Genomic DNA, 23876 nt, shown 5'->3' with positions numbered 1-23876 from the left:
TGCAAAACATCCCTACATGTAAGATAAAATAAAACATAAATAAATAAAAACACTTCTGTGTGTTGTATATGTGCCCTTTTCTGATAAGGAAAACAGCCAATTTAATTTTATTCCTGTAGAAAATTGGTCTACGATTCTACAAAGGCACTGCTGCTGCTGCTGTTGTTGTTGTTGTTTGCTGCTGCTGCTGCTGCTGTTACTGCCTTTGCTATGGTTTTCACTTCTTTACATTGTCAACACAAATAAATACACTTTTTTTCACAGAGAATGGTTTATGTTCTCTGTAGGCTGTAAACCGCAGAGAATTTCACCACAACACTTTCCAAGATCAAGCTATTATTTCAAATATTTCTTAATGGAAATCCCATTTTCTCTGAATCATTGTCCCTCAAGTCAAAGCCAGGTTTTGAAGTCATACACACCTTAGATGGGTCATATCGTCTGAGTGTCTCTAGGAGTCCGGGGACTTGTATTCTCGTCTCTTCTTCACAGAAGAAAATCCATGCTGAATTCTTGCTGTATGTTACAGAAAAGCTGATGGGAAGAAATGGGTTATGGCATATGGATTCACAGTACATATTCTATATAAGACAGGAGAGGAGTTTGCAGTAAGGTTTAAGCCAGCATCTAGGAGATGGTGGATGTTAAGCTTAAGGCAAGGTGTCTGCTGTGTGCACTCCACATACTCTCACTATGTATCTCAGCTCGACTGAGAAGAAATACAGGGACTACCAGTCTCTAGATGGTGAGAGTTCTCATAATTCCTTCTTCTCATAGTAACAACAGTTTAGAAGAACAATTTCAAGTGTAAGTTTGGAGCATTTGGTCATTTAAGAAAGAAACACACTAGGCTGGAGAGATGGCTCAGTGGTTAAGAGCACTGACTGCTCTGCCAAAGGTCCTAAGTTCAAATCCCAGCAACCACATGCTGGTTCACAACCATCCATAATGAGATCTGACACCTTCTTCTGTGGTATGTCTGAGGACATCTACAGTTTACTTACATATAATAATAAATAAATCTTTGGGCTGGAGGGAGCAGGGGCTGGAGCAAGTGGGGCCCAGAGCGAGCAGAGGTCCTGAGTTCAATTTCCAGCAATCACATGATGGCTCACAACCATCTGTACAGCTACAGTATACTCATATATATATATAATAAATAAATATTTTTAAAAGAAAGGAAGAGAGAAAGAGAGAGAGAGAGAAAGAGAGAGAGAGAGAAAGAGAGAAAGAGAGAAAGAGAGAAAGCGAGAGAGAAAGAGAGAAAGAGAGAAAGAAAGAAAGACACCTAAAAATAGAAAACTTTGGGGTTGGAAAGGTAGCTTAGAGGACTGACTGGTCTTGTAGAGGACCTGGGTTCAATTCCCAGCACCCACATCACAGCTCACAGCCATCTGTAACTCCAGTTCCAGGGGATCCAATGCCCTCTTCTGGCCTCTGCGTGTACTGCATGCAGGTAGTGCACATATACATAAGCAGGCAAACACTCATACCCATAAACTAAAATAAATCATTTTTTTAAAAGAAAGTAAGCAAAAACTAATTATAAGTAAGAACCAGTCATGGAAAAAAAATCTAGTTCATACAGTAATCACAAAACATAAAACTCAAGTGTAATCCATTTACCATCTCAGGAAACATACAACTCCTTAATAGTCTGAAAAACCTTCCTAAGAAGTACAAGAGTGTAGGGGCCCAAATGCCAATGATTGACATGGTTGGTGTTAAAGGTACCTACTGCGGTAACAAGGGAAGGATGGTCCAAGCACCTTCCTGCTTTGCCAACTGATGGAGAAGGAGGACTCTAGGGAGATCCTGAAAACATGATGACCAAAGAGGAAAAGTCAGAATAGCCTCCAAAAAATGCAAAGAGGCACTGTTGTCTGATGCACATCAGTGAGCTATCTACCCATCCTTGGCTCTGCTGTGTTTCCCAGGGTGCCCCGAGGCCACTGCACTGAAGTTTCTCAGCGGAACTCAACTAACTCCCACCCCCCTACCCCTACCCCCAACCCCACCCCTACCCCACAAATGCCCAAGGCCAATATGAGGAGTTAATTGGAGATTTACAAATGTAATCAGGGAGGGAAGACCCTGGGGTTGCTTATCAGGAATAACTCAGAGGCACAAACAAAACTTGTACACAATTGTAAGCATAACGTGGTCTCTGAAACCCTGTTGTCTAAACAATGTCCATTCTGTGAGCCAAATCTTTGTTCAAAGCACCCAGAAATATCTGTGAAGGTATTTTGCACCATAGAAACTACACCCTAAGTCTAGATCCTAGAAATATCATCCATAACTACTCAAATAATGGGAATGGCTTCCTGAAAGGCCTACCAATGGATAAACACGGAAGGAACCAAAAGAGCCTTAAAATAAAGTACCGTGGGACTGGAGAGATGGCTCAGCAGTTAAGAGCACTGACTGCTCTTCCGAAGGTCCTGAGTTCAAATCCCAGCAACCACATGGTGGCTCACAACCCATCCTTAATGAGATCTGACGCCCTCTTCTGGTGCGTCTGAAGACAGCTACAGTGTACTTACATATAATAAATAAAAAAATCTTTAAAGAAATAAAAATAAATAAAGCACCGTGGCTACAGAAATACACAGGAATACAGACAAGCACAGTGATCTCAAGGCTGCACATATCAGCTTGAAATCACTCTGCTATTTTGCTGTATTTCAAGTCGTTGGGAGAGCCAAAAGTCAGAATTTCACATCTCACATGTTTGACCCTTTTTCCTATAACAGACATTATTGTGTCTCCTATTGTGTCTTAGCTGGGAAAATGAATTCATAGTGGTTGCTAACAAAGAATTTAAGAATGAATTCTGAACATCTGAGATGCTACGAGGGCAGCCACACTTACCACATCACCAACACACACTGCATTTGAGATACATGGTCCCCAAATAATTTCAATTCCACACTACTATTCCAGTCTATTCACATTTATCATTGACTATAGGTGGGTTTTAACACAAACTGCCTCCTCTGGATATCAAATTCCCTTCATTTCCTTCTTCTATGTGGTATTTGTTCCAATTTTTATGTACAAATTTGTAAATCAATAGTTAGATCAGACAAACAATGTGACATGCTCAGAATAAAGCCAGCCCAAAGGCGAATTAAGTTATCTAAGATAATCAATAATCCAGGGCCTCTCTACTGTTGCTGCTGAATTATGTTACAAATTCTCATCCCCTTTTAAAATTTGTAATGCATACACATAAGCATATATATTCAGGAATGATTATATAAGAGCAAAATCATGTATAAAAATGATTTTAATATTTTCATAATACAGAAATGATTATATTTGCATGTTAATGTGAATTAAGAAGATGTATAGCAAATACTGTTAAAATCTTGAGACAGTAAGCAAGGGCAAATGAGTCATCACGTAGCTGTTAAAATCATGATAAAGAGTACTATCCCAGTGGAAACTGGTCTGATCCCTATGATAAAGCTAAGACTGAATCAACCAGAAAGTGACCAAGTTCGTTTTGCAGTGTCATAATGATGAGCTGCCTGCTTCCAAAGGCCTTCAGTAAAGTTACAATAGGATGATATTGTTTATTGTCTTTCTTTTAAATTGCAGTGTGTCTTCCTTCCCTTTTCTTTTTCTTTTTTAAAGATTTTATTTTATTTATTTTATTTACACTGTAGCTATCTTCTGACGGCACTGGAACCCATGACAGGTGGTTGTGAGCCATCATGTGGTTGCTGGGACTTGAACTTGGGACCTCTGGAAGAGCAGTCAGTGCTGTTAATCACTAAGTCGGCTCTCCAGCCCATGTCTTCTGTTTCTATTGCTATTTTAAGATGATGACCAAAGCAACTTATAAAAGAAAATTCTTTATTTGTGTTTATGCTACTCAGTACATATGTCTATTGGTTCAACCCCATTCCTGGTTCCAACTTCTATCTTTGTTGCTTTTCTATTATGATTAGACATTATTACCAGCTGGGTGGTGGTGGCACACGCCTTTAATCCCAGCACTTGGGAGGCAGAGGCAGGCAGATTTCTGAGTTCGAGGCCAGCCTGGTTTACAAAGTGAGTTCCAGGACAGCCAGGGGTACACAGAAAAACCCTGTCTCGAAAAACAAAACACAACCAAACAAGACATTATTACCAAGGTTACTTGTAGAATAGAGTATTTATTTGGGGCTTACTAGTATCAGAGGGTCCACAACAACCATGGTGGGGAGCATGGCAAGGGGCATGCAAGCCTGACAATGTGGCAGTAGTTTAAGTTCACATCTTGAGACAAAACCACAGGGCAGAAAGTGCTTACTGGGAATGGAGTGGGCTTTTGAATCCTCAAAGCCACCCTTGGTGACAAACCCACAAGCCTGCTAATCCTTGCCTAACAGTTCCACCAACTGGGGACCAAGGATTCTCACATCTGAGCCTCTGGGGGTCATTTTCATTCGAACCAACACAAGAGGAGTCGAATGCTCCACAAATTTTCACTTGTGAATCCGTATTCCACATCACATGTTTGACATCAACGGGTACCACCAGGCTTCCGTGCCAACAGCAAGAACACTTTGCTGGTAGAGCCTAGACAACCAGCTTATGAATGACTTCTACCACAATACAAATACAAGAAGAGTTTAGTCGGCACAAAGAAAGAAGTCAAATCATCTTCTGAAATAGATTCTGTGGACTAACAGGAGGCCAAACCTATTCCTGGCTTCACTGTGTTTTGTTCACTGAATTGTTTGGCATGTTTCCTATCTGCTTCTACTGTGACTATAAGAAGGGCCAGGTCGCTGTCTTTGTTTCGTGCCTCTGTATATCTTAAGTATTTAATAAACATGTATCTTGTTGATTACAGTTTCCTAAATGTATGCTCAAAAATGGCAAGCAGGTTCCAGCTGCTACACTCAGAAACCTCGTCTTCACTGATGGTAGAGCAAGCCAAGTTCATTTTAATTATAGAGAAATATTAGTCTAGTCTAGCCAAAATGCCTAAGAGGTTTTATTCTTATCTCACGATCAGGTGTATGCCACGTCTACATTATTAAAAGTTGCAACAGGGGCTAGTGAGAGGGTTCAGTGGGTAAAGGTGATTGCTGCTGAAGCCTGGAGACCAGAGTTCAAGACCCAGAGCCCACATAAAGGTAGAAGGAAAGAACCAACTACACCCACACATACACACACACACACACACACACACACACACACACTGCAGGCACAGTTATACTAAATTAAATGAATTGTTTTAAAAGGCCACGATAAGATATTCTATAAAATTATTTATGTTTAATCCATCACTATAAGATTTAGACTGCCTTTAAAGGTGCTATGTCACCAGCTCTATGACACCTTTACACAAAAACAAATCTTGGGGGTTTGTGGTTGCTGCTACTTTTAAAGCTTTTTGTTGTTACTTTGTTTCGTTTTGAGACAGGGTTTCTTTGTGTAGCCTTGACTATCCTGGGACTTGTTCTGTAGACCAGGCTGGCTTCCAATGCACAGAGATCCACCTGCCTCTGCCTCCTAAACATGTGCACCACCACTACCTTGTAAAACAAATGTTTTTTAATAAGCTGTTGGAAAGAGGGCTTTTTTTTTTATCCTAGCCAGAGATGCTACTGAGGGGAGGACTGGTCCTCTCACCTAGGAGAACGAAAGCCCTGGATTTGTTCCTCATCACTGAAAAGTAAAATTTTAAAAAGAAAGAGGAAGCCGGGCGTCGTGGCGCACGCCTTTAATCCCAGCACTCGGGAGGCAGAGGCAGGCGGATTTCTGAGTTCGAGGCCAGCCTGGTCTACAAAGTGAGTTCCAGGACAGCCAGGGCTATACAGAGAAACCCTGTCTCGAAAAAAACAAAACAAAAAAAAAAACAAAAAACAAAAAAAAAAGTGGAAAAAAATATTAAAAAACAAACAAACAAAACAAAACAAAAAACAAACAAACAAAAAAAAACAAAGAGAGACTCTGGGAAAATGGCTCAGTGGATCGGTGTGCTCACCAAGCTTGAACCTGAGCTTGATCTGCAGAACACTTATAAAAGCCCAGCACGGCTGGGCACGCCTTTCCTCAACAATGCGGAGAGCAGAGACAAGAGGACCACGAGGACCACCGGAGGTGGCTGCCTAGTAAGCTCCAGGTTCAGTGGGAGACCCTGTCTTCAAGGAGTAAAACAGTGCAAGAGGGCCGGTACCTCACAACCTCCTCAGGCCTACAGAGGTGTGTGTATCCATAAATGAGCCCACATGCACACACACCCACAAGCACGCACGTGCACACACGCACGCACACACACACACACACACACACACACACACACACACACACACACAGAAGATCCATTGTTGACAGCCATTGGTGACTCATGCCTGCAATCCTAGCTCACAAAAAGTTGGAGGCAGAAGGATTGCTACCAATTCAAGCCTGGGGTACACAGTGAGTACCAAGCCTATGAGAAGATAGGAGGGGAAGGAAAAGGAAGAAGAACAGGAGAAAGAGGAACAGGAGGAAGAGGAAGAGGAAGAGGAGGGAGGGAAAGAGAATTTCCAAATACAAAATCAAAAAGAAAAGGAAAATGCTGTATTGTCTTTACCGAGGGATATTCTGAGGACTGTAGAGGCTCTCCCACAATCTACAGATACCTGGCCCCCAGCCACGCTGCTGTTTCAAATCTAAAAGGCGACATGCAAATGTGTGCAGATGGGGAGAGAGGGCTACAACAGAAGCATAAAGGGATTAGAAATGCAGCTGATCAAACGTGGGTAAATGAAAGGGTTTGGGGACCCCAAAGGCTGATCACAGTACTCTTAACCTGTCAATGTGACCCCTGTGTTGAATCAAAGCCCACTTCTGCCTCCTCCCTTCCAGGACACCATAATCTCTTTGAAGATGCCCCCCTGAGTTTTGCATCAGGGCTTCCTTTGAACTCTTTTGTTGCAAGGCTCATAGTTAAAGCAGCTAATGATTACAGAAAGCAAACAAACGCAAAGCCAGCTATCTAACTTGAGAGTGGGTCCCAGCACACGTTCATATTCATTGGCTTCATTAGGAAAGGGGTCTTGGTGCAGTGTCACAGCTGACAAACGACTTAGTCATCTGTTTGGTTTGGGTTTGTGGTGCTAGGGTTTCTGCCTATACTGAGAACATATAGCTCTACCACTGAGCTACACAGCCAGCCTGAGACTGCTAACGTCAACACAGAGAACCATGAAGACTTGATGTCTAGAGATACTAACAGGACAAATGAAGAAGCTGGCATATGAACACACATCAAAACAGTGAACATTTAAATTGTTGTAAATAATTTCAATCGTTTCGCAAATTTAGCTTTGCATCACTCCCGTCTTTCTGCCACGGTCTGGAAAAGCATTCAATGATTTAATTCAACTGCTACCTGCCTCTCCTTTCAAAAGTCTACTTTACATGTATGCATTATGTGCCACATGCTTGCAAAAGCCTTCAGAAGCCAGAAGAGGGCGTTGGATCTCTGGAACTGGAGTTACAGATGGCTGTGAGCCCCCATGTGAGCTGGGAACTGAACCTGGGTCCTCTGCAAGAGCAGCCAGTGCTCTAACCACTGAACCATCTCTCCAGCTCTTGGTCTCTCTTTGTCCATAGATATTTCTCAGCCCTTGTGATTTGCCCTCACCTTCATCTTCTAAACTAGGCTTTGAAGAACAAGACTTTATAGTCTCCTCACCCCACTCTGCAGCCCCCACATGCAGGGTCAGACAGCAACATCAAGACATTTACAGGCATCAGGTAAATATGCTAAGAGCCTGAAATCTAACACCAGCTCTCGTGTAGCCCTTGGGCACTGAACTGAGCTGTTAGGCCCACAAGTAAACAATAATGAAAATTCATACTAGACCTGGTAGCACATGCCTTTAATCCTAGCACTTGGGAGGTAGAGGCAGGTAGAGCCTGGTCTACAGAGTGAGTTCTAGGACAGCCAGGGCTACACAGAGAAACCCTGTCTTGAAAAAAAGGTCAAAAAAAAAAATCACATCTGCTTACTATTATAACTCCTTCTGCAAGAGATATGTTCTTATTATCATAATAGGGCCATATGATATTCTTGGAACATATATGAGACAGATTTATAACCTTTAAAATACAGTATTCATTTATAGGTTAGACTATCATGAGTGACACTATACTAATAGTCTTTCCAAGAACCCAAGTATGTGCATGTGTGTGTATATATATTATATATACATATTCCATATACCTGTCTTAATCATTAACTGTTTTTATCGAAAAAAATGTATTACAGCATTATAAATTTTATTTATAAGTGACGTGCTTTGAACTCAACTACTAAATATATTTTTATAGCACATATATATTTTAACTAATCATTTTCGCATAAAAGCAGTAAACCCTGGTGTTTAAAGACCTGATTTCTGGAGGCCAAGTAGTCCCATGTGAATCTTAGCTTTTTTTTTTTTTTTCCTCAGCCATGTGACCTTCAGTACAGTCCCTGAACTCGCTGTGGGCCTGTTATTTCTTGTAATGACCTAACACAATAGCCAGAGAGAATAAGTCAGTTACTACATGCCAAGCAGTTAATAACTATTCATACATATAACTGTGGTGTTAGTCTATTTTGAGCATCTGCTATGACCCAGGTATGATGGTTTGAATGAGATAAGAATGTTCCCTGTGAGCTCAGATATCTAAGACTTGGTTCCCAGTTGTTGGCGGTGATGTTCGGGGACGTCTAGATTGGCCTTGCAGTAGGAAGTACGTCATTAGAGGCCAGCTCTGCGGTTTCTAATTCTCCATCCATTCCCAGTGTTCTCTCACCCTCTTATCTCTCTCTCTACCTCTCCGGTTCTCTCTCTCTCTCTCTCTCTCTCTCTCTCTCTCTCTCCTTCAGTCCCTTAGTATGCCCTCCCTCCTCTCCCTCTTTCCCTCTGTCCGCCCTCCCCACCCCCTCAGCCTCCCACCTCCCCAGCCCCCACACCCCACCCCTTGCTCAGTGCTCCCTCCCTCCTTCCCTCCCTCTCTCTGTGCCCCGCCCTCCCTTCCCTCCTCCCTCCCCGAGTCCCCCCTCATTCCTCATTTTTGTACTCCTATATCAAAATGTGAGCTCTCAGCTTGCTGCTCCAGCCACCATGCCTGCTGCTTGTCACCTGCTGGCCACGCAGTTTCACCAACAAGGACTCAACCCCTCCAGAATCCTATGCCCATAAGATCCCTGTCTTTCATAAGATGCTTTGGTCGTGGTGTTTTGCCACAGCATAAAAAGGTCACAGATACACACCAGGCCTGACTACAGAGATACAATCAAGGGCCTCATCGATGTAGGAGGAGCCAGTCCACTGTGGGTGGCAACAACCCTAGGCAGGCAGGTTTGGGTTGTATAAGGAAACAGACAGTGTTCCTCCATGGGTTCTCCTTCAAGTTCCTGCTTAAAAATTCCTGCCTTGGCTTCCCTCAATGATGGACTGTGAAACATAAGCCAAGGAAACCCTATCTTCTCCTACACTGTTTTTTTGGTCACAATATTTAATCACGGCACTAGAAGGCAAATAAGAACAATAACGAAGACCCAGGTTTCTCCAGACTCACACAGAGCAGGCATCTAGGGCTGCTAATACTTCCCATTCTGGTCAGCCAAAAGTGCACAACAAACATGCACAACAAGATGGCCTCCTAGGCACGCAACCCCTGCCTTGAGTCACATTGTCCTAGTCCCTGTGCTGCAGAGAATACGCTGGATAAAGGCACATATATAACAGATGTTTCTGAGCTGCTGGGACGGCTCAGGAGGCAGAGGTGCTTGCAGCAAGGTTCATGAGCCGAGTTCAATCCCTGGGACCCACATGATGGAAGGAGAGAACTGACTCCAGTGACCGCTGAGCTCTGTGTGCACACAGCACAGCAAAAACGCATCAGATACAAACACAAAAAATAAATCAAGGATGCTTCTAAGAATCCTAGCTGTGTATCAAGAAAAAATAGTTACTTTAGTGAAAAAAAAAAAACTTATATTAGGGCTGGAGAGGTGGTTCAGCGGTTAAGAGCACTGACTGCTCTTCCAGAGGTCCTGAGTTCAATTCCCATCTGTAATGGAATCTGATGCCCTCTTCTGGTGTGTCTGAAGGGAGCGACAGTGTACTCATACACATTAAATAAATAAATCTTTTTAAAAAAAAGAATTTATTTTTTAAAAATCCTATTTTCTCCTGGGATATTTTGCCCAGGTACTTGCAAAAAAATAAATACTTATTAATAATAATATTTATTATATATTATAGTGTGCAAAATAATTTACTAATAGATATTCATAAACTAAATAATAAATATTCAATAAATGAATGGATAATTTCTTACTCAATAGCAATATAATAAATTCTCCAGTTTCATTTTTAAAAAGACTTTATATGTTGAACATCTTATTAACATCTATCAACCTCTACCCAAAAGAAAGGGTTTTGAGTAATTAAACAAGCACCCACCTGTTTCTATCTCAAAAGGAAGTATAGCGCTAACATCAAAAAGCTGATGAAAGCCAGGAATGGTGGTCCATGCCTTTACTCCCAGCCCTCTGGAGGCAAAGGTGGGTGGATCTCTGAGTTTGAAGTCTACTCAGTGAGTTCCAGGCCAGCCAGGGCTACACAGTAAGACTGTGTCCCAAAAAAAAAAAAAAGCCAAATTCCTAGGCAATAAAATGGCACTGCTCATTCTCAACACTAACCCTCTAATGAAGTACCTCACATGGTCCCCCTGCCAATAAAATAAATTTCTAAAATTAGGAAGTGTGAGGCCATCTTTCTCCGGCTTCTTGGAGCCAGACTGTGCCAGCCTGCCGGGCTTGTTTTATGGAGATGGGGGTTGTTTTAATCTAATGAGCCAAGGCCTAAATAACTCGGCTCCAGAAAAAAAAAAAAAAAAGACAATTTCCAAAACTTTCTGTTCTGTGAACAAGCAAAGGAATAATTTATTGGTAAGGCCAGGGCTCTGCCAGGTTTTAAATGAGGCTTAGTCTCCCCACAATAGAAGGACATGGAATCTGAAGCTGTATGGGTGGATAGGAGTGAGGGGAGGGGGCTGGGACGAACCTGGCACAGCTCCACCGTGCCTGAGAGCAGAATCAGCCCTGACCCAGATCAAGCACCTCGCAGTAGCAGGTGCGCTCTCTACTGGTGGGTTACCTGGAGAAACGGAAGTCTATCTTGTCCACTGTTCAGCCCGTTCTTTAGTCTGAAGCATTATTCTAAGCTTCGCCCTCTGCTCCTCCCCGGCCCTGCCCTGACCTCTCACAGTAACTTCCTTGACCCCGTCTACCATGACCTTTTCCTTGTGCTAGATGTAATGAATATTCTCATCGTAGCCTCTACTGAAGGTGCCTGGACCCTTGCTTGACTGGAACACACTAAGCATGATGTCATGGGGCGTTCTGTCTCCTTTTCTTTTGTTCTTTCGACTTCATCTTACAGTGAAACCCCTCCGGTTTCCATCACTTTAGGCAGGACAGCTGTAACTGGATTCCACATTCCGGAAGGTTAAAAAAAAAAGAGGACTCAGATAATAACAATCTCCCTTTGTATGCCCCAACATAGCTGTAACAAACAAGAAAAGGACTCAACACGAGTAATCCCTTTGAGAAGGAATTGTGCCAGGTTCAAAAAACAAAAGTCAAGCCATAATTGGCAGCCAGATGCTATGGACCTAACAGGCATTTAAAAAGAAATCAACTCAGGTGCCTGATTGACTAGGAAAGCTGCCCGCACAAACGCTTCTGTGCGGTTCTTCGTTTAACTCCTCGCCTATGCCCGCGCCCGCGCATCTGCGCCCCTCTTTAAAGAGAGAGAGCAAGAGACAGAGAGACAGAGACAGAGAGGCAGGCAGACAGACAGAGAAAGTAGGCAGGCAAGCAAGCTATAGGAGAAATGGCATTCCTTCAAAATCTGCCTTCTTCCATGTCCCTCAAAGTCAGGGACCTCATATTTCATCAGCCGTGGTACCCGACGCCCCAACATTCCTCTCCCTCCAGCCTAACCTAAAAGGCTAGGTCCTAGTTGGCCCCCAGCACACGCGCTTGCTGTACCCCACAAGGACGACTGTTCGACTTCCAGACCCCACCAGGCATCCCAGAATATACCTTTCTGAAAATTTCCATTCTTGCCTTCCAGAACTCTGTTCTAAATACATATCCTCCAGGTGATTTTTCCCTCTCTTTGTGACCTAATTTCTCAAAAGTCTCAGCCCTCCCGCATCTCCAGCCTCACAGGCAAAACTGGTACAATACCAGGAGCAATACCACACAGGGTGGTGCTTCTTAAATGGCGGTACACAGACATCATGGTTTTCACAAGCCTGTGGGTTGTCTACAGACTCCGGCTGCGTGGGTACAGTAATGTGTATGCCCTATACTTCCAGTCTCCACCTAATGACTGTCACGCACAGTATCCAACAGTTACCATCTGCCTTTAAGTAATTAAAAGAGACAGAATATCCCTCTTCTAGGTTCCTCCGTGACCCTTCACACCAGGGCAAGCTACAGCAGCAGCCAGCATATAAAATAACACTTGGGAAAACCTGATAATTCACTGATTAGAAAAAGAAAATGATGCTTAAAAATCAGAAATTTCAAAGTGACTATTGGCTTGCATGTCAAACTTCATTACACGTGGGAATGTTCTAGAACACAAGGAAAAAATGGTTTCCCTCCTCCTGCAGCCACTCAGAGCACACTACTAAATTTCACATAGAGCTGGCACAGGTGTCTGTTTCTTATTCCAACTGAAAAAATGGGAGGGAAATGTTTGTGCTTTTAATAAGACACAGTTTTAGCACCTTGAGGCAAAACAGGCCCAGGTAACGCCAAGAGAAGCTAGAAGGAGCCGCTAATCACAGAACTGCTTCCATTTTTTGTGCCTTGATTTTTTTTTTTTTTTTTTTTTTTTTTTTTTTTTTTTTTTTTTTGGGCAGGCTTCAGAGAAGCGTGCAACCTGACAGGGGTAATGAATAAATAAACAGCAGTTTCTGGGAATCTGCTACTGTGGGAGGCACAGATATTTCCAGCTATCAGATAAATATTCAAATGATAAACGCTAACTGCTGATCGCCCCTCACGGGGCAACTTTTAGGAACGCTCTCAGAAGGCGAATCTACAGACAGACGCACTGAGGGCCCCTTATCTGTGGTCCTTGCAAGCGCCCACCACAGCTCCAGCGAGACTGACAGCTTTTCCCTCTTCTGCTATCACAGCTCCGAGGCAGGCTGAGCTGCCAACGCGGTCCCAAAAGGATGTCAGTTCCTTGAAACAGTTTGATTCCAACGAGGGAGCGTCCCTACTCCACAAGGCGAGGTTTCCTTGCTTGATTGGTACAACTCAGCTATTAATTCTCACAAGATGGCCTTCTCTAAGTGCTCATGGAGTCCCAAGGCAAAGTATCTCGTCCCTGCCCCGCCCCTCGAGAACTGTCTACAGACCCGATGCTAGCTATCAACTATTTTTAAATCTCTGAAGTGCCATTCACGGAATTAAACCAAAGTTTTAATCCCGTATGAGAGATAAAATGCTACATAAAGAGAAAAAGATCCAGGACCAAGCATAGCTGCAAATTCTGCAATCTTTTGATTGACAAAGCCTTGTTAATCCACGTTTGAACCAGCCTGAGGCATACACCACACTCCAGCGTTCCTCGGCAAATTAAGTCTGAGCATTACAGATCTGCCCTCCCTACTACAGCATTCACAGCTGAGCCCCAGCGGGGAAGAAATGTCAGGGTAACAGTAACAGTTGATCTTATAGTCAGAGGAGGGGGTGTCTCTTTATCACTTTAGATTCTATTTACTATCACAGAAATTAAATTCAGGGGCCCCCCGGGGTAACTATACCTCTTTAAATGTAAAACCAATATCGCCACCTAGTGGCCAGCGGGCTCCTAACTCACTGAGGATGTAAATGAAAAAAACACACACACAAATTAAATATAAACTTTAGAACTAAAGAGAAGCAACGGGGCTAGAGGAGCCAAACGCTTCGGACAAAAGGAGCCACTTCTAAATGTGAAACGCTGTGATCGTACATCGATGAACACAGTCTCTAATATTGTATTTGGCATCCCATCCAGGTACTAGGGGGTCAGGGACACAAGAAAAGTAAAGGTGAGCCCTGCCTCACTCTAGTGTGTGAGCATGGGACAGATAAACACAGGGACAAGGGCTGCCATGAAGAGGCTGTGGTGGAATGCCAGTCAGAACTCCAGGGACAGGATATCTACAGATGGTGATAAACTCCATTACACTAGACTAATGTCACTAGCCTGAACAAAAACACTGATAGCTACGCGTTTTAGTTTGGTTTCATTTTATTTTTAATGTATATGTGTTTTCTGCCTGCCTGTGTATCTATGAATTAAATACATGACTGTATGTGTGTGATTCATAGACATGCGTGCCCACAGAGGCCAGAAGTAGGTGTTAAATCCACTGGGAATGGAGTTAGAGACAGTTATGCGTCTCTATGTAGATCCTAGGAACCAAACCCAGGTCCTCTAGAAGAGCAGCCAGTGCTCTTAGCCTCTAAGCCATCTCCCTGGCTCCTGGCTATTCTTTTTGAACAAAGGAACTTTTAAAACATAGGTAAGTAAAACAAGCCAGTCAGAAAATGACGATTACTCTAAGAATCGTCTCCCTATAGGCCATTCATAGCAGTTGCATACAGAGACTGGAAGTTAAGTGGAGGTCACTTGGGGCTACAGAAAAGGAGAGCAGGGAGTTGTTTTAAGGTTCACAGTATTAGTTTTATTAAATAAACAAGCTCTGGAGATACGAGAATATGCCTGATGTGACTGAACTGTGTCCTTGAGATATTCATTTGTGGGCTAGAGAGATGGCTCAGCAATTAAGAGCACTGGCTCCTCTTGCAGAAGAGCGGGGTTCAGTTCCCAGCACCTACATGAGGGCTCTCAACCATCTGTAACTCCAGTTTCAGGGGATCTGACGCCCTCTTCTGGCCTCTGGACTGTGTGCATGTGGTATAGACATACATGCAGACAAAAATGTTCATACACATAAAATTAAATAATCTTTTCTGTCACTTGCTTTTAAAATAAAAGAAACCTCTTTTACAACAGAAAAGAAAGCCATTCAGAAAAAAGAGTGAATGTGGGGGACTCAGGGTAAGTCACACAAACACAGCTTGGTTCTGAGTGATCAGAAATTAATGGAATTCAACCTGTTCTCTGCCTTTAACATCTGTGGAGGAGAAAGATAAATGGGTAACGATAATAACACAGAACAAAGCAAATACAACAGGTTTGTACAAGGTACAACAGGTTTGTTCAAGATATAACAGGTTTGAACATGATACAGAAGTAGGAGCAGGAAGGAGTGGCTTACAACCATAGGTTAAGTTGGTACAGAGAGCCCAAGTATGGCGACACCTGCCCATAACCCCGGGACTTGGAAGGCAGCATTCACTCACCCCTATACCATCAATGTGTGCACATAAACGGGTATGTGCACACACTCGTGCAGTTACCCTCAGGGGCCACAAGGGGCATCAAGTATGAAAGTGCTCATCATTCAAGCAGGAGGACCTGACTTCAGATCTCCAGCACCCAGGTAAAAACTGCCATGGCAGAATGCATCTGAAGCCCCGGTACTGAGAGGAAAACTAGGAACGAGGGCATCCTGAGGCCCAGCAGCCAGTCAGGTTAGCCTTCTTGGGCTACTGGATGAGCTCCAGGCCCCTGAGAGATCCTGTCACAAAAGAAGGAAAGAAAGGAGGGAGAGAGGAAATAGAGAGGAAGAGAGGGTGCGAAGGAGGGATGGAAGAAAGGAAGAGGAGGACAGACTGCCCAGGAACTACACCAAGGTTACCCTCTGGCCAAACACACACACAGGCCCAAATGTACACTCAGGCACACACATAAACACAGTTATACGCATATATACAGACACCTGTGCTACATACACATATACACATGAATGTATACAAACAAACACATACACACACATATACACACAAATATTCATATACATATATACACATATATACACATACATATACATACACATATATAGACACCTATATATACACAAACATGTATATGCACACACATATATATACATACACATGCATGTATTCACATACACTATTCACATACACGCACATATATACATATATACACATACACACACAGAGGAATGGTGGAAGGTCACCACTGTTCTGCTGGGTTCTCTCTCTCTCTCTCTTTATCTCTCTCTCTCTCTCTCTCTCTCTCTCTCTCTCTCTCTCTCTCTCTCTCTCTCAGAGCTGGGCATGAAGCTCAGTGAGAGAACACACATGTGTCTCATGTGCAGGATGCCAATGCTCAATTCCCAGACACAGAACTAAATTACCAGAGATGTAAAGGGGCTCACAGTCTCCATTCCTGATCACAACTGCTGGGTCTATGGGAGCCTCGAGCCACCCTCCCCTGTAGCCTAGAATCAGTGCTAAGAATCCAGCGGCCAAAGCCCCAAAAGAAGTCAAACAGTACCTTCTGTGTGTGTGTGTGTGTGTGTGTGTGTGTGTGTGTATATACATATATATCCACATATATATGTATGCAGCATTTGCATATATATGTGTATGCATATTTACATATATATGCACATATATTTTCATGCCACACTTTGTGCGTGTGTGTGTATGCATGTATATACATATATATCCACATGTGTATGTATACAGCATTTCCATATATGTGTGTATGCATATTTACATATATATGCACATATATTTGCATGCCTCTCTTTGTGTGTTTGTGTGTGTGCATGTGCATGTGTGTGTGTGTCTGGGCTTCATAAAGAAAAAATATCTTTCAGCCATGTTGATGCGCACCTTTAATTCCAGCAATCAGGAAGCAGAGGCACAAGGATCTCTCTGTAGGCCAGCCTGGGCCACATAGTTCTCACTGTCTCAAAGGAAGAAGGAGAAGAAGAAATAGAAAGAGGAAGAGAAGAAGGAAGAAGGGAGGAGAAGGGAGAGAGGTGGAAGATGGGAGAAGAAGAAGGAGAAAGTAGAGAGGTGGAAGATGGGAGAAGAAGAAGGAGAAAGTATCTATGAACAGAGAGCAGACCCCTTATCTACAGCCTCAGCTCCCCAACTTAACTGTGATTGAAAATAATAGATGGAAAATACCCGGCATAACTGCTGACTTTAAAACCATGTGCTATTCTGAGACATACATAAACTATTGGGCCTCTCAGTGCCTTGCCAGGACACCCATCAGGCCTTGGCCCAGCATATCCTCCCAGTTAACCCCATCCACTGATGACTAACAGCCATGTCAGGTACAGGGCTGTATTCTCATCAAATCAAAGGAGTGTCATATAAGAAGGCAGAGCTTCCTCGTTCAAAGCACCTGCATCGTTCAGAACACCCTGAGCTGCAGCTCACACCTCTTTCAGATGTCGTTAGCATGCAGCTATATTTGTTTATTTTCTTCTCTCCATAATCCTTCTGGGATATTACACTATAAATCAGATCAAAGGTTCAATTAATGGTACCCAGTTAAAAAGAAAAACACGGATTAAGAGACTCGTAGAGGGTGCACTACACTAAGATTAATGAGAATGTTATTTCAACATGAAAATCGCCTTAGAACGTGTCGCCAAAAGTTTGCATGTTAATTATCCCTACTTCTTTTAAAATATCATTTCTTCTGTTTTAGAGTAACAGTTATGACAAAGCCACAGTAGCCCTATACAGTTCCATAACTCATATTTAAATATATATGTAACACGAGAGAACATTTTTAGCAATAATCAACCTTAAATAAGTATAGTGAGTCCCAAGAGTTAGTCTCACCTAAATAAAATTGATTTTTCTATAGATTCAGAAAACCATAAATATCTCAATATATACATAATTAGCCCTAGATACCTGTGGGCATCTCTACGTACCTGTGTCAGATTTGCAGCCTGCTTTAAGATGCTTCTTTTCAACTGTTCTGCTCTCTTGGCATGAAAGGAATTACTTTGACTCTGGATGACAAACACGATTTCTTTTAAGTCTAAAACAAACAAAGAAAAACTTCTCAAGTTTTTTTTTTTAACAGTGATTAAAATAAACTTGAACATCAGCATAAGACCACAGTTATAAGGCAAAATTTCAAGCACTAGAACCTGAAGGGGAAAAATCTACACTTTTAGAAACTTTATGTGTATGGGTATTTTGCCTGCATGTGTATATGTGCCTCGTGTGTGTGGTACCCACAGAGGCCAGAAGGGGGTGTCAGAGCCCCTGGAACTAGAGTTAACAACAGTTGTGAGCCACCACGTGGGTGCTGAAAACTAAATTCAGGTCCTCTGCAAGAGCAGCCAGTGTTCTTAAAGTAGCCAGTGTTCTTAGCCACTGAGCCATGTCACCAACCCTGGAATTTTTTTATTTCTATAACTCTAAAGCCAAAATCTTTTCTACCTTTAAAGCCACATCCAAAACTTCCTTCCTAGAGGTGTCAAGCAAACAAGCTCACCGCACTAGACACAACTTTAATAACAAACTATAGGTCTCCTTCCTTCTGCAAAATAAACCGCCACTCCATCCAGTGTCCTTCCAACAGTCCCAACACAATCGTACACTGCACTATGGTATGAACTGTGCCTGCCACCAAAGATGTATGCTGAGCTGTAGCCCTCAGAACATGATCTTGTTCAAAACTCTTCCAGATTCATCAGGCTAACCTGGGGTCATTATGAAGACTCCTATCCCAGTATAACTAGTGTCATTACAGAGGTAGGGGAACTACAATTTAAATACTCAGGGCAAAGACAGGGTGAAAACACAAGAATTGCTATCTGCAAGCCAAGGAGGAACCAGGAGATCTCCCCCCACATCCTTCAGAAGTCAACCCTGAAGACAGCATCACCTTGTGAACCATCTTGTTACATAACAAAAGCTTGGCACAATCAATTCATATGAAGGAAACGTCTCCTTTGGCTCACGTTTTGGTGGTCCCAACACATGCTCACTTAGCCCTGCCATCTTCTGCAAGCTTCATGGAAGGCAAAGTGGTGAGTGGCGCCTATTGTGTCTCGAATCTGAAATGTCCCTCACAGGCTCATTTGGAAAGCTTGGTCCCAGCGGCCAGTGCTATTGTGGGCTGCTGTGGGAACTTTCGGAACCTTTCAGATCGTGTTAGGCCTGGTTGCAGAAGCAGGTCAATGGGGTCTTTGACAATTATTGCTGCTTGACTCCTGGCTCCTGGCTCACATTCTGCTTTCTGATTGGCTGTGATGTGAGGCGACTCTGCTTAGTCCCGCCTCAAAGAATACCCTCAGCCTTCAGCCAGACTGACTGAAATGTAAAGGGAGAAGCCCAGATAAACCTTCCCTCCTGTGAACTGTTTCTGCTAAGAACTGTGGTCACAGGGGCACAAAGCAACACAGGGACTATTCACCTCACTGAAGCCTAGGAGACAAAGAAAGGCACAGAGGCCAGCATTCCAGCATGAGTCCCTTCGAGGACATGGCCCCAAATCACCTAGTCTCTCCCCTCTTCACAGCTTCATCATTTCCTGACAGTGCTGTGGGCTGGTGACCAAGCCTGCAATATGTAGATTTTAAGAAAACATGCAATATCTAAGCTACAAGAACTTAGCAAATGAATATTTCAAGAATGTTCCAGAGGAACTTTTCAAGAATGTTCCAGAGGAACTTTTACAGTGATACCTGTCTATGTCCCATGAGGTCATAGAATTTTCAAATAAGTAAGGCTGCAAGCAAGGCACTTGCCTGGATTGTGTGTTATCTCCAGGAAACTAGCCACAGCTAATCCAGCTAGCTGTGAGGGTTGCACAGAAGACAGTGCCCCACAGCACACCGAGTGCAGGACGCACCTCAATACAGCCAGCCTTTCACAACTCCACCCCTCACCCACCTCCCACACCACCCACCCCCGCAAAACCCACGCTCAGGTCACTGTCGGGAGAAACACATCAGGCCTCCTCATCTGAAACTGGAACTAAGAAACACATGGAGCCAGGGTACAGTGAGATATCATCTGTGGTCTCCAGCAGGGTTTATAACAAATCAATGCAGCAGGTCCCTCCTGCTACCAGAGGCCTCCATCTTTAACATTTCAGACCAAGGATGCTAACTCAACTTTCATTGTATTTTACTGTTTGTTTGTTTGTTTGTTTGTTTGTTTGTTTTGGGGGGGGGTCATCATTCCATTTGATTCTAGTGTTATGTTCATTTCTTCCCTTGTTCTAATAGTCACACAACTGATCGTTCCACAGGGAGCCAGCTAGGTCCTAAAAATAATCAGAAATGCTCTTTGACTAAATAAAATTCAATAAATATTTTTATAAAAAGAAATTCTGAACAACCTACTGAATATGACCTAGTTCCTTTTCTTGTCTATATGAATAGGAACATTTCATGTATATGTTCTATTCTAAGCTGGCTTTTGGCTCCGTATATTGAGCACAGGGATAAGGTTAAAAGGGAGTCTTCTTTCTCAAGCAAAACATTATCTTTGATCTACCTGTAATATAAATATTAAAAAAAAAAAAAAACCAGTGGTCCTCAGGCTTCCTAATGCTGTGACCCTTTAACACAGTTCCTCATGCTGTAGTGAACTCCCAAACCATAGAATTATTTCATTGCTACTTGATAACTGTAGTGTTGCTACTGTTATGAATCGTAATATCTGATATGCAGGATATCTGATATGCTGCCCTTGTGAAGGGGTCATTTGACCCTCCAAAGGAGTAGCAACCCACAGGTTGAAAAACACTGGTATAAACTAACATATCAAAGGCCCAATTATAAAAATGGCTTTTTGAGACGATGCCGGGGCCTAGCAAACACAGGAGTGGATGTTCACAGTCAGCTATTGGATGTATCACAGGGCTCCCAATGGAGAAGCTAGAGAAAGTACCCAAGGAGCTAAANGGATCTGCAACCCTATTGTTGGAACAACATGATGTACTAACCAGAACCCNGGAGNTNTTGTCTCTAGCTGCATATGTATCGAAAGATGGCCTAGTCGGCCATCAATGGAAAGAGAGGCCCATTGGACTTGCAAACTTTATATGCCCCAATATAGGGGAATGCCAGGGCCAAAAGAATGGGAATGGGTGGGTAGGGAAGTGGGGGGCNCTATGGGGGACTTTTGGGATAGCATTGGAAATGTAATTGAGGAAAATATGTAATAAAAATATTTAAAAAAATAAAAAAATAAAAAATAAATAAAAAAAAATGAATTAAAAAATGGCTTTTTGTTAAGCATGAAATAGGGGCTGGAGTGATGGCTCAGTGGTTAAGAGCACTTGTTATTCTTGCAGAGGACCTGGGTTCAGTTCCCAGCACACATGTAAAAGCTCAAAGCCATCTATAACTCCAGTTCTAAGGGATCTGACGCCCTCTTCTGGCCTCTTTGGGCACTGCACACACATGATGCACAAACATACATGCAGTCAAAACATTCATACCCATAAAATAAATTATTTTAAATAGTAAAAACAAAGGAATGGAATAATAAATAAGCTTAGGGGGATTTGCTTCCAAATTTTAATTAAATTGAAGATGCATTTCCTAGTGAGATGAACCCCCCCCCCAATCATCCTTAAGAAAGCATGTGGAAAGAAAAACTGGAAGCAACAGATATAAACCAGAATACTACATAATAGAAACCAACTAGCATGGGACTAATTAGCTATCACTAATTAATTAAAACAGTAACTAAGACTACATGTATAAATCTAGATATTCTAATCTCATAGGTAGAATGTTATTATACTGCCAAAATACAAAAAAAAAAGGAAAATCACAAATTATAAGCAGAAATACACACCATTTAGATAATACTGTTTGAATTTACCTGTTGCTGTGATAAACATCATAACCAAGACCAACAAGTGGAGGAAAGGGTTAATTTGGCTTACAGGTTACAAGCTATCTTCAGGGGAAGCCAGGGCAAGAACTCAGGGCAGGAACCTGGAGGCAGGAACTGATGCAGAGACCATGGAGAGACACTGCTTAGTGGCTGGCTCTCCCTCGCTTGCTCAGGCTGGCTTCTTACACAGCCCAGACACCGCCCACAGTGGGCCAGGCCTTTCACAGCCAGTTAGCAGTCAAGAAAATGGCCCATAGACATTCCCACAAACCAATCTGATAAAGACAGTTCTTCAGCTGATGCTTCCTCTCTCTGGGTATCTCTAGCTTGTGCAAAATTTACAATAAAAGCTACCCGATTACACACTGCATATGTGTCACTTAAAAGCATAAAAGATTCCATGGGTGACAAACATAACTGGGGATATGGCATAAAAGCTTCCCGTTCTCTGAGTAATGTTTTCCTTCTTAACCTAGATGGTGTATACGTGGGCATCCTTGCATTAGTCCTTACAGCGTCTCATAAGTCCAAATTATTTCCTAATAGATGCTGCACTACAACAATCCACCTGTCAAAAGGCTAATCCTATGCTCACCACCGTAGCAGCCCTGAGCTCTACAGCTCAGCAAAGCAGTCACTGTTCTGCCTCCCCAGGCAACAGATTCTCCACGCAGGGAAAAAGACTGTTCTAGAAAAACGAAAGCAAATTCTTCCCCTTTCAGGCACCTCCGCTGTGTGAGTCGTGTTCTTCCTTGACTTTCTCACATAGCTGAGATCATACTAGCCCTTCCTTTCCCGTGAACTAGGATTATGTTCTCTGTGCATTCGGTCTGCATCTTGAGTAACCTGCTCAGGGTCGGGAGCACGAAACGTCCACGGAAGCATCAGAGCCCGGTGCGGAGCCAAGGCCTGACCTGGACCACACAGAACTGGGTGAAAAGCCAGAGTCGCTCATGGGTGATATGGGAGCACAGAAGACAGTGGGGCCAGGTCATAGAGGGACCTGCTGCATTCCTTCCGAAGGGCTGTAGCTTCCTGCACAGTGGTACACAGAGGACAGTAGCCATGGAAGAAGGGGGGGGGGTACTAAAGAGCCACAGTCGGCCTTATCTCTGCAGAATCCCCATGCCAGCAGGAGTCAGGAAACACTTCCGGTGATGAAGTTAGACTGTGGGCGGCTCAGCCAACTCAGACCATGAAGGATTTATATGCATGCTAAGATGCCAGAACTATGGCTTCAAACTGGAAAAGGCATCGGGAGCCACATGGAACCGGAGGCGTCAGTGCCTTCCCAGGGGGATACCGTCCTGGGGACAGATATATACGTGAGAGTTATCTGGGACATGAGGCATGGGGTGTGGGGACGGATAAAGGAAAAGGGACTGGTGGATGATGAATGATAGGTTAACCTCTGGAAAAGAACCACATTGATCTAGTTTGTTGCCGGTAGGAGTGCACACCTACCTACCGTTCAGTTCTTTACATCTGAAATAAGAAAACTTTTTTCTGCCTACAACCTGAGCACTCCCTGGGTGAGTCGAGCTCTGGCTGAGTCCGGAACCCAGCGCTGATCTCCAGCATGCCGCGCAGCCTTCTCCCGCATGCCACCCAACCTTCTGACTCTGCTGCCCCGGGCAGGCGACAGAGCTGCGAGAGGTGAGTCCCCTCTTTCCTGCAAGCTTTAGTGCTCTTTTCTAAACTCACTATAGTCTGCCGTCAGCTAACATGTCCATGACTCTAAATGATAGGCAGCGTTTGTCGACCAATAAAAATGAACGGATGGACCAGAAAATACTTCACACAGATCAAAAGCCATGGGCATATTCTCCCAAGGTCTACATGAGGGCAAGCTTTAGGATAGCCGAAAACAACAAAACATACCTCATAAGTATAGCCAAAAAGGAAAATCCACCTTGCTAGTCTATACGACTTATAACAAATACACACAAACACATTCCTTGCTGGGTCTGGGGGGTGGTGGTGGTGCATATTTTTAATTCCAGAACTCAGGAGGCAGGAATAGGTAGATCTTTGTGTG

At 43.2% G+C, this 23876-nt stretch overlaps 1 protein-coding gene across 1 annotated transcript in view; it reads right to left on the bottom strand.

Annotated features, from left to right (window-relative positions):
• B3glct (beta 3-glucosyltransferase) overlaps positions 1-23876 on the bottom strand; it is an 84565-nt gene that overhangs the window by 35072 nt on the left and 25617 nt on the right. Inside the window, exons 4-6 of the mRNA XM_021163494.2 lie at positions 17902-18011; positions 1739-1815; positions 423-534 (exon numbers count right to left, since the gene is read on the bottom strand). Coding sequence (XP_021019153.1) covers positions 423-534; positions 1739-1815; positions 17902-18011 — 299 coding nt within the window. The remainder of the gene's footprint in view (positions 1-422; positions 535-1738; positions 1816-17901; positions 18012-23876) is intronic.

This window comes from Mus caroli, chromosome 5 (genome assembly GCF_900094665.2).
Source record: "Mus caroli chromosome 5, CAROLI_EIJ_v1.1, whole genome shotgun sequence".
NCBI classification, from domain to species: domain Eukaryota; kingdom Metazoa; phylum Chordata; class Mammalia; order Rodentia; family Muridae; genus Mus; species Mus caroli.
This window is presented reverse-complemented; position numbering and strand designations above follow the sequence as displayed.